The 11767-nt window shown below is 35.3% G+C and overlaps 1 protein-coding gene and 1 long non-coding RNA gene across 3 annotated transcripts; both read right to left on the bottom strand.

Moving 5' to 3' along the window:
• Window positions 1-3926: 3926 nt before the first annotated feature.
• On the bottom strand, window positions 3927-4729 carry LOC119067662 (acyl-CoA dehydrogenase, short-chain specific-like). The gene is made up of 2 exons (XM_037170764.1): window positions 4284-4729; window positions 3927-4219 (listed from the first exon to the last, which is right to left on the bottom strand). The coding sequence occupies exons 1-2, from the start codon at window positions 4519-4521 to the stop codon at window positions 3927-3929; spliced, it is 531 nt and encodes a 176-aa protein (XP_037026659.1). The 5' UTR covers window positions 4522-4729.
• A 19-nt stretch (window positions 4730-4748) lies between these two features.
• Window positions 4749-7034, bottom strand: LOC119067663. Of its 2 annotated transcripts, none has more exons than XR_005085984.1 (3): window positions 6786-7034; window positions 6019-6439; window positions 4749-4929 (listed from the first exon to the last, which is right to left on the bottom strand). It is a non-coding gene; the product is annotated as an uncharacterized LOC119067663 (long non-coding RNA). The 2 variants fall into 2 exon arrangements; XR_005085983.1 differs by having other exon boundaries at window positions 6039-6439.
• Window positions 7035-11767: the final 4733 nt, after the last annotated feature.

The raw sequence follows: 11767 nt of genomic DNA, 5'->3' as shown, positions 1-11767 counted from the left end.
TCCGAGTAACTCTAAACCGAAACACTGACAGCTACACCGTCATCCATAGATAACCCTAACCACAACTCTATAAAAAAAAATTGAGCTGCCGTTTAATTTTGTGTTTTGTCCGGATCAACAAATAACATTAAATTCCCTTGACTGAAAGTCAGGGTCTTACACCAGAAAGTACCGAAAAATGTGGGTAACAAAAAGGTTCACTGTGATTGAAAATGTATGAAATGCTATGAAAAACGTTAAATGTGGGTAACAAAAAATCGTTGAGGGCACGATAACTTGAGTAATTTTTAACCAATTTGGATGATTCTTTTTTTTAAATACGTGGAATTAAAATCCCGAGGCTAAGTTCGAAGATGGGCTATGTAGGACTAAGGATCTGGAAGCTATCCGAGAAAAACGGGATATTATACTGTTGATCATAGCCTCAATTAAAAGATTACTTTGATGAAATTAGATTTTGTTTGGTAGTGTGGGTAAATCATATAAGTTTGTTTTCGACGTTCATTAAACTAGTATGAAGAATAATTTCATCATTCGATGCCCACCTTCTAACGTGTAAACATCTCTTGCTAACAACTTGATAGTTGAGTATCAAATTTGATAGTTGACTAACAACTTGATAGTTGACTAACAACTTGATATTTAACTATCAAATTTGATAGTTGACTAAAAACTTGATAATTGACTATCAAATTTGATAGTTGACTAACGACTTGATAGTTGACTATCAAATTTGATAGTTGACTAACAACTTGATAGTTGACTAACAACTTGATAGTTGACTAACAACTTGATAGTTGACTAACAACTTGATAGTTGACTAACAACTTGATAGTTGACTAACAACTTGATAGTTGACTAACAACTTGATAGTTGACTAACAACTTGATAGTTGACTAACAACTTGATAGTTGACTAACAACTTGATAGTTGACTAACAACTTGATAGTTGACTATCAAATTTGTTGATAGTTGACTAACAACTTGATAGTTGACTATCAAATTGTTTGTCATTTATCAAGCAGGTAGTTTTTTACTCCCTTTACAACCACATCTTACGCCAGCAAAATGCCTGTTATCAAATTAGCACACTTTGATTAAAAAGTGTAAGAAATTTTAATAAAAAAGTTAAATTTTTGCAGCCAATATAAGATGAATTATCTTAACTAATTTTTGAAGATATCTTTTAAATACATGGAATTAAATGAATCAAAGAGAATATTGTCAACATTTTACGAGTGTGAAGTTTGCGGCCAGAGCGAAGCGAGGGCCGTAATTCACACGAGTCGTGACATTTTATTCACGATTGAAGGTTTAGCAATGGGAAATCGAGGGATTATTTTTGCTCGGTCTACCAATAAATTTCTCCTTTTACAAATATTTTTAATTCCTTTACCATTATAGAGTGGTACCAATTTACCGAAAATATTGGTAAACTGAGTTATTTTTAACGATGAAGCAAAACTTAATTAAGTTCATTTATTACCATGTCACCATGTGAAGATATATTAAGTACCGGGAAACTTCCTTTTTTACGCAAAAGTGTAAGAGAAAAACATCTATCGCACTTTTTTATTTTCCTCGTTCCACATTCACAAAACAAACTTCGCATCTACTCTGATGTAACAAAAATGCAATCAAACAGAATAATAGACAGCTCATACGAGTGGGAAGTTTACGGCCAGAGCGAAGCGAGGGTCGTAATCTACACGAGTCATATTTTATTTATGATTAGAGGTTGATTGAAAATATTGAAAATTGAAATTTTTTAAGAAAATTGAGAGCTCAAAAAGTGGTCAAAAATAATTCCACCTTACCCTCGATGGTTTCCAAGAAAACAAAATTGTCAAATTTTACTGTCATTTGCGTGGAGTCAATAATATAGTAAATATATTATATGTGACAAGTTTTCATGAATACGTCAAAAATACATTTAGAAAAGTGTCAGTCAAGGGACCTGACCCGCCCAAAAGGTGGGACCTAGTTTAATAGATTTCCAATATATAAAAGGTGAAATTATAATTGTTGCTTGTATGGCATAAGTGTTTAAGCAAATTATTTAACCAGTTTTCTGTTGCTTTCCAATAAGAAAAATCGATGTAGCTCAGTTTCGATTAGAATTATTTATTCACCAAATATTTCGCGGATCGCATCGGATCGCATTATCAATGGCTAGAATTATTTAACAAGAAAACAATGCAAACCATTCAAACATTTATTCCTATTTTTAAACTTAAACAAAATGCCTGCTCATTGTTGCTGCACATACTTTCAGGTTAGGGTTCTCTGTGGATGATTTTTGACATTTCGAATAACCTTGGACGCCTTGGACTTGATCCTATTGTAGCGCGTGAAGTGTCATGGCCTTTGGTCACGCAAATGGTATCGACCAAGGTAAATATAGTGAGGAGGTAATGCCATTCAGACGTGCGGCCTAGCACATAAGTTCGATGCTAATGACATCTTTTTTTAAATGGTTGACTACGATTTACTTGTATTTCACAAAAATATTTTCGCTATCTCACAACAGATGGCCCGACTTTCTATTCGATTTTTTGCTTTCAATGAAGGGATGAGATGGCGTTTGTATCGAACTTTCGTGCCACCGCACATCTGATTCGGTTATATATGGCATTACCTCCTCACTGTATTTACCTTGGTATCGACCATAGTCTATTTTTGTTTTTGTTAGGTTGTAATATTTTTTAGATAATTACCAACGCTACCAACGTTACCAACAATAACACAAGGGCGCTGAAATGTTTAACCGGTATGGTATGGTAAACTTTACTGTGTCATAATATGGGGTGTGACACTTTGAACCAAGGCTCTGAAAGGTCTGACAGGTCTTGACATCCACGAAGGCGGGTGACACCGAAATTGATAAACAGATTGTGCAGATTGTGTGAAATCAATTTTAGGAAAATGTTTTTTAGGAAAATTCGGAATTTTGTTTTTGGTAACTTGTTTTTAGCCCCGTACGACGTACAAAGGGGCTTATAGGATTACGATGCCGTGTGTAATTGATGGAATTCGAAGCAGACGGTAAGGGCAAAGTGTTTGCCTATGTTCATAGATGACGAATCTGCAATAAAAATTTTGTCTGTCAGTCTGTCCGTCTGTCACGTCGATATCTTGAGTAAATGAAATCCGATTTCAAATTTTTTTTTTCCTGAAAGATAGTCGAAATAGTGAGGCTAAGTTCGAAGATGGGCATATTCGGGTCGACCCTTCGTGAGTTAGGGCCACCTATGTGATTTAAGGTCTTTTGGTGATATTTATGGCAAAATAAACGATGGAAATGTAAATGACACGGCAAATGATAGGTATTGTCAATACCAATCCAGGAAAAAAAAAGTTTTTTAAAATCGGGTGAGTGGACCGTGAGTTAGGGCCTTAGAAGTGAAATGCTACTAGGGCCCTATGTGTATTTTACATAGAACTCGAGTAAATTTCATTCGTTTTTCGTAATTTTTGTTTGATTTGGAAGGTAATCGAATGCCGAATAGAATGTTGTTGAAAAAAAAATTTGGGTCCTTGGCCTAAGGCCGCTACTAGGGCCCTATGTGTATTTCACATATAACTAGAGTAAATTTCATCCGTTTTTCGTAATTTTTGTTTCATTTGGAAGGTAATCAAAGGCCGAATAGAATGTTGTTGAAAAAAAATTAAATTTGGGTCCTTGGACTAAGGCCACTACTAGGGCCCTATGTGTATTTTACATAGAACTCGAGCAAATTTCATCCGTTTTTCGTAATTTTTGTTTCATTTGGGAGGTAATCAAAGGCCGAAGAGAATGTAGTTGAAAAAAAATTTAAATTTGGGTCCTCGGACTGAGGCCGATACTAGGGCCCTATGTGTATTTTACATATAACTCGAGCAAATTTCATCCGTTTTTCGTAATTTTTGTTTCATTTGGAAGGTAATCAAAGTCCGAATAGAATGTAGTTGAAAAAAATTTTAAATTTGGGTCCTCGGACTGTCATGTCATTTTCGATCAAAAATGCTGTAATCGAATCAACCTTGTCGCCAACTTTATCTAAGATTTTTGTACCAGCCAGCACCAGAAACAGGTCTGCACTCTTTCCGTTGATCACAAACGATTTTTTGCCGTTCAAAGTCCATTCACCACCTCTGAGTGATGTTACTGCGGTAGTGTTTAAGAATCCATTTGCGGGCAAATCCGTCTCAATGATTGCGACCGTTCCAAATATGTCACCTGGAAGTAATTAGATTAAATTTGTAGAGTCAGTACAACCAGAAATGTGGCGTATTATCACAACCTTTAGCTAGTAGAGGTAGAAATTTGGCTTTCTGCGCTTCTGTACCGCATTCAGTCAAAGTTTGGGTAACCAACCGATGAGCATTTAACGTGCGAACCACATTTACGTCGACCGCTTCCGATTCATTTCTCAAACAATTTTCGGTGACCAAGTAATCTTGACCACCGCGGTCGCGCGGAACATCCGTTCCAAATGCATCTAAATTTCTTAGACCATCCACCACTTCCCATGGAATCATTCCCAATTTACGATTTTGGGCAGGGTAGTCTCGAGGATAGTACTTTTTATGGAAAGTGCTAATGTCTATAAACGCAGAAACGATCAATTGTGTGAAAGAATTCAATGAGCCATAGTTACTCCCTATCACAAGTGACAAAAACACCCTTCATACATCACTGACGAAGCATGAAATAGTTATTTTCGCAACAAGTGACGAAAAAAAGGACTTTCTGTTGCCTTTATTGCGAAAAACGTTGTATACAACTCGGTGATAAATGCTTTTTAGGCACACGATGTGTGTTATTTAGCATAAATAACTATAGCGTGAACAAGGCTGGTATTGATTGCAATTTAATGATGTATCCTTCCATAACATGATTGTTAAATTAATCACAATCCGATCATTTCAATCCAATTTTTTCGCAGGCTGTATTTAAAAAAAGAAAGAGAATAAGTCATTCGCCGAATTATCGGACCGCAAAAAGTTTTTTAATCTTAATTCAAAGCAATAAGCCTCTACCTACTATCAAGCCATTCAAAATTCATTATAATAGTTATTTATGCTACAAGAGCTGTAAAGGGTGTTTTATGTTCGAGGAATGTTTCGAGAACATAAACACCCTTACACTTCTTGTAGCACAAACATTATTTTATGCAATTCTGTGAGCGAATCCGATACTTACGCTGCCTGTGTGCAGTGTCGTATTAGCCAAAATTATTTCATCCAAAATATGACGCGAAAAGCAGTGCGAAAAGAAATTTATCGTGTATGGCAAATGTTGTAACAACTGTCGTAACAACTGTCGTAATTACTGTTGTAACCACTGTTGTAACCGCTGTTGTAACAGGTCTTCTAGTAAACGACGTTTTAGTTTCAGATTTTTTAGTGAAAATTTTGGTTTTTGTGTTCAGTTGGTGTGCGCGTGGAATTCGCTCACTGAATTGCATAAAACGTTGTATGAAACACGAATCGTATGCTGGTATTTTATCGCACACGATGTCTTGTCAACCCGAGGCGAAGCCGACATCTAGTGCAATAAAATACCTTCATCCGATTCTTGTTACATAAATAACTATTAAAGCAACTTAATACGCCTATGCAAAATGAGTAATATAAAACAGCCGCCAGCATATATGGTTCGTTTCTTCGCATTTTCAGTTTGACAATATAAAAGCGGATAGGTGTTTTATGGTTTCCAAAAGCCGAATTTTATAAATCCAAATTTTTATTTAATACCGAAATTAGAAACTTTTATTTAGAGCTTTGCTTTGCTTGAATTAAAAAGTTTTTGAAGAAATAAGAACATCAAACTCTAAATAGAAAAACGCCTCACAATATTCTGATTTAATTTTTGTTCATTTTGTTACTTTTATAATGCACCCTAGTAGAAACATTAACAAAACAGACAAAACCAATCCCCATTTCAATGAATTTACGAAGCTTGTGTCAAATACCAAATGTACAAACAATAACAGCAATAAAAACAAAAATATAGTTACTTAACAGTTACTTAACAGAGTTAGACGTTGTCTCACCGTATATTCCGTTCCCAGATCCTCTACAAAAAACCTCCAATATCTAGTGATTAGATTGATGAAACGATATCGAATACCATCGTATGCAATTTGCTCTTCTGGCTGGTTTACTGCGATCTGTGCTGGGTGGTTGACTTCGATCTGGTCTGGCTGGTTGTTGACTGCGATCTGTGCTGGGTGGTTGACTTCGATCTGGTCTGGCTGGTTGTTTACTGTGACGTGTGCCGGCTGGACGAGTTCTGTCTGGGCTGAGTGTTGTCTTAGTCGGTTTACATGTCGATCTACCTCTTCCATTCTGTATTCACCAGCTAATAACAAACCACGTAGCCTCTCCTGACACACATCCTTGTCCATACAATCACAAATATTTTGTTGTTGCGACGACATCGTCTTGCCGAATTCTAGAATTGTGAAAAAAAAAACAGATTATCACACCAGGATAATTCCTCTTTTGTACTAAAATTATCTGATGATAATTTGTGATTCTTTCATTGTTCAGTGTTGCTAATACCGAACCAATAGATAATAAATGTTATAAAATGTCCTATGGGGACTGTGGTATAGACGCAAATAACAAGTCATTAATACACATACATAAGCGAACATTTTCATTCAAAGGGAACAACACAAATCAGCTGCAGGTGAGACAGACATTATGACTGTGGAATGCTATAATTCGATAACCTTCAACGGACATATCGTGACAATGTAGCACTGATTTTTAAACAATGTAAATCACCATCATACCTTTTCTATTCACACCAAATCCGATGAAAAAACTCAATCGACGTGGAATTTTCACTATAGCAATCGATATCACATACGATTCTTATTTTTATTTAAGTTTATTTATTTCGAATTTGGTGCTGATAACCAGATTGATTTTTAGTAAAAAATTATTCTGTGATTTGAGTTAAATAAGTTCTTGTCGTTAGCCGCCTTGACTACGCTACTCTTGACCACTTTGAACGAATGATGGGCATGTAATGATATTTACTCTCGATTATACTCTTTTCTCAGTGGCTTTTCGACAATTTTTTTATCGAAAGAGCGGATTAAACGGAAATGTCAAAATATTTTATTTAAGATTCTCTGCACGAAAGAAATTTGAAATTAAGCGGGCAAATAATTTTTAATGGGTATTAGACATAGAAAGACCGGTATCATTAACGAAGAATTAATGGAATTGCGTCAGAATGTGTGCAAAGACTTTTATTTTGATTTATTATTCACAGAATATAGATTAAGTATCATTAAGAATTCTGGAGTCCCAGTTAATACATCGATTAAGAATTCTTCTAGTCTCAATAAATTTCAAGGACTGAGCCTAAACTTATACATGATGCCACTGTATGCTACAGTTGACTATAACAAACGTTATTATTACCTTAACTGAAGGCTTTAGCACGGTTGGTTTGAAACGAGATTAAATTGGGACTCCGACCAGCAATGATTTTTTTTTTTCATATTTACAATGAGTGATGGACAAGAACTTCACACAGAAAAAAATTAGCTCGAACCCCTGGGTCGTTTCTGAGAACCAGTGAATGCGACTACCACAATAGTGTTCCCATAAGTCTCTTTTAAAGAGACTCAAGTCTCTTTTTGACCTCCATTTCCCTTTTTAGATGAAATAAGCTAGAACATCTCTTTTTCGCATACCTGACCTCTTTTAGTCTCTTTTTTTGTCGATTACGTTGATTTGGCCAAATTCTGAAGCGAAAAAAAGTCGCTACGCGGTTCTAATTTACACTTTTACCATTTATAATGTACTTTTTTCAATTCTTGTGATTTTCAACGTTCAAAATCTTTTCCTGTATAAGTCTGAAAACTTTTCCTGAATTCGACAATGTTCAACTATGCATTGATAATCTTCACCGCAAATACATTGTCATAGACGAAGCTAAATGTTTTGATCAGTTATTTATCTGAAAATTCATGATAATATATCGATAAATATCGGATTTTCGGACCGAAATATCGATATGTCTACAAGCATGCAAGTTGAAAAAATTCATCAGCGCAGCGATGAAACAGACAAGGAAGAGTTTAAAGAAAAACTTACTCAAGAATTTTTTTTCGGAAATTGTCGATCTGCCGAAAATTATTAAGAACTTTTGATTACTTCTAAGTATTTTTTGCTATTCCAGCACATGGATGCTAACATAGAATGTATTTTTAGTTTGATTGGTTTTCAATGGTCCGATGAAAGAAAACGTCTTCTGCCCGAGACCATTAAACAAATAATGACCAAAATGTATTGTCGAAAGTTAAATAGAACGATAAATACTTATATGAACGAAGCAGTGATGAAGAAGAAGATGAATTAGTGAGTAGTATTCGAGAGACTGCGATTTTCACTTTATAAGTTGACGTAAAACTTGGAAATTATAAACTTGGAAGTTTCTTTTTTCCTCTTTTTTTGATTAAAAAAAAAGTCTCTTTTGTTCTCTTTTTCAGTGTTGAAAAACTCTCCTTTTGAACTTTTGGATCTGGGAACACTACCACAAGCAGTCAGGTACAGCCTGAGCACATATTTTAGTGGGGATCGGTAGAGGGAACAATTCTAAGATATACTTTGTAAAAATGATTGCTTTCGGTCATCTGCTCTCGGAGCAATAACAGTTGAAAGTCGAAATTTCCCGATACTTGATCGAAATCGGCAACTGTTTTTTAGAATTAAATCACACAAATGAAAATCCATGGTCACGACAGAGTAAAATAAACCAGGCAGAAGCGGTTCATTTTTGAAATGTCAAACGACAGTGAATTAGATCCCACTGTATGAAAATGAACTGGAAAGAACGCTGACATGAATTGAATTAATTTTATTCGTAAAATATGAGGCTATAGATAATTCAGGTCTATAGTCCTGCCGCTCCTACCTGGTTTCTTTTACTCTGCCTAGCTATGGTGATAATCTATACATCAATTGTAGTAATCAGCATTAACAGCGGTTCGAAATGGAACGGAGCACGACTTTTCCAATGTCGTTGCAGTACAACGTCTTTCTGCGCAAAATACTGGAAGGTTTGTAGGGAATGAAAGATTCCACACTCAGAATCGACACCTAAAAATTACTTTGGTAAATAAAATCAAGATGTGGAAAACAGGAAAACTGACCATATATGTTAGCAAAGTCCATTTGGATTTAATCACGGCAGAGTAAAAGTAACCCAGGCAGGAGCGCTTGTTTGGCTAGGGACCTGAATTATCTAGTAGCCTTGTATATTTTGCGAATTAAATTTTTCAACTTATGTCAGTGTTCATTTGAGTTCATTTTCATACAGTGTGTTAGGTCCCTCATTTGACTTTTCAATAATGAACCGCTCCTGCCAGGGTTACTTTTACTCTGTCGTGATTTAATTTGTTGACAAGTTTGTCTTTAAGGATGTATTAAGATGGTCGGTGTCATTGCGCTTAGTTCCATTATATTAGTTTTTGCTCCATTTTATGTATGAGGAATTAGAGGGAGTCGGATTTACTCAAATGATGAGTTACTCAAAATAAGATCATGTGAAATTGGATGTGTAGAGAAATTGCTAGAAACAATTGAAGACAAAACATTTTTCTTGTTCGACAAAAGTTTATTTAATTCCAGAACGTAAGGTTACAAAATAATATCAATCAGTGCCTGGCATGTCTTTTTCTCTAAAAATGAATCTTATTATTGAACTTTGCTGCCAGCAAACGTCTGTAGCAGTCCGTAACAAAGTCAATTTCATTGCACCAAATCTTACGACCGTATCGGTTCAAAAAGTCAATACATTTTTCTTACGACTCTTTAGCTGATGGTGTTTGGATAGGTCCCTCATCCAGAAAATTGATTTTCGGTTTGTTCCGTTCGATGTAGCGAAAACATTCGTCCTTTTTCATTTCGTTACGTTCTCCACTCGGCAATGACTTACCGTTGCATCGCTCACAGTTGCAGTTGAATCGACATCGCGCTAAGATGTACTTCTTCTGATCGATTGTTGAATGTTGAATTTTGTCGTTTCTGAAATACGACAAAAACACTTGCTCACCCGCTTTGATCGGTCGAATTGTGACAATAACATTGAATCCGTCGAAGGAAACCAAAGCATTGGGTGCACACGAATGATTCATATACATTGCGAGCCGATACTAGGCCCTTCACAAAAATAAAATTTTAGGGCGATTTGAAATTTTTGTTTCATTTGAAAGGAACGTCGTACGGGGCTTCGTAATTGCGCTATGCGCAATTTGTAAGATGTACACATATTACATAATAATTTTACTTTAACTACATTAACCGGCGCAATAGGCTTACGGTCAAAGTAGGGTGACAGACGCACTAGGGTCACGTACGCAATAGATATACGGGTTTGTACGGGGCTCAGTCGCAGCAAACGCTCCGACTGTTCTGATGGCTCGTTTTTTTTCTTCAACTAGACTGAGTGTAACTAACTAATCATAAAAAACACAAATTCGTGTAACAAAGCAACAGCACACAGTGCAAATTTCATCAGAATTTCAGATAATGTTATTGTGCGTCGACGACAAGAATATACAATCAGTCTGTTTGTTAAGACAATTCGGTGTCTTTTTTATCGCAATCATTTCTGGAATGTATCTCTTCTTTTGGTTACTTTCTCGATAGACAATTTTAACATCTTCCCATAGCGGTGTGTGACCAGTAGCAATAGCTTAATCACTAGGCCTGTTCATTTTTGAGAAATAGTCTCAAATTCATCTAGCATGGTGTCTATCTGGTCCGGAAGGCTAAAATATTGGACCCGTATTTTTTTTAGAATTTTAAAAAATAGTTTAGATCTGGGGAGCGAAGCATTTGTTCAAATGTACGAAAGCGTTGGTTGGCTTATTTGGGTCGGCCCTTGTGTTTGAACGTCTTTCGAAAAAAAAAAATATAAAAGAATTTCGTTTCACGCGCTGATGTATACTGAAGTAGGTTTAATACAGTAACATTTTTTTTTTGTATTTATAATGTTGACTTTATGTTGATGAATTTAGGGGGCAAGATAAAATAACTCATTATTCATACGAGAAAAACGAGCATATATTAGCATTAGTCAGGAACATCGATATAATATATATATATATATATATCTAATATGCGAAATTTCGGAAATATAGCACTCATACAAGTGAAAAAAAAAAAACACGAATCACAACACAAAACGAAGAGAAAAAGAAAATTGAGAAATGCAGAGTTTCAATTATTTTCAAATATTTGTATGACATTATTTCGCGCGCTTTCTAAAACGTAAGTTACTTTACACATACATCTATGTGATCTTTCCGCATAAAGTTACTTTGACATTACTTATCAACCCTATATTAATATTATATCGATGGACGCGACGAAGTTTTAGATTACGCAAACCGGTAACCGAAACAGTTCACTTTTCTAATAATTATTTTAAGAAAAAAACTGAATACCGATTAAATTTATAATAATGGTAGAGATAATTCACTGCAAAGTGCTGGTAATAAACAGTTTGTACACGAAAAAACAACCTAAAAAAACCAAACACCTAAAATTTTAATTCGAATGATTCGAATACCAATCGAAACTGAGGTGTCATCTGCCGTGAATATGCTCATTAATTTAATCATTAGTACCAAATCCCAAGTTAAGTAGTCTACCGAGTCTACCCCAAAGAAGCAATTTTAGGAGATAATGCAGATCGTCATTATTTCACTGGGTCGTATCTCATTTGCATTTAATACATTTTAAGATCATAGAG

The sequence above is a fragment of the Bradysia coprophila genome (genome assembly GCF_014529535.1).
Source record: "Bradysia coprophila strain Holo2 chromosome X unlocalized genomic scaffold, BU_Bcop_v1 contig_128, whole genome shotgun sequence".
NCBI lineage: Eukaryota > Metazoa > Arthropoda > Insecta > Diptera > Sciaridae > Bradysia > Bradysia coprophila.
This window is presented reverse-complemented; position numbering and strand designations above follow the sequence as displayed.

Excerpts from the sequence above, each read along its gene's own strand:
- LOC119067662 (XM_037170764.1), bottom strand. The coding sequence starts at position 4,521 with ATGATTCCATGGGAAGTGGTGGATGGTCTAAGAAATTTAGATGCATTT. Across the intron at positions 4,220-4,283 it reads TCTACCTCTACTAGCTAAAG|GTGACATATTTGGAACGGTC; the intron begins GTTGTGATAATA and ends AATTACTTCCAG.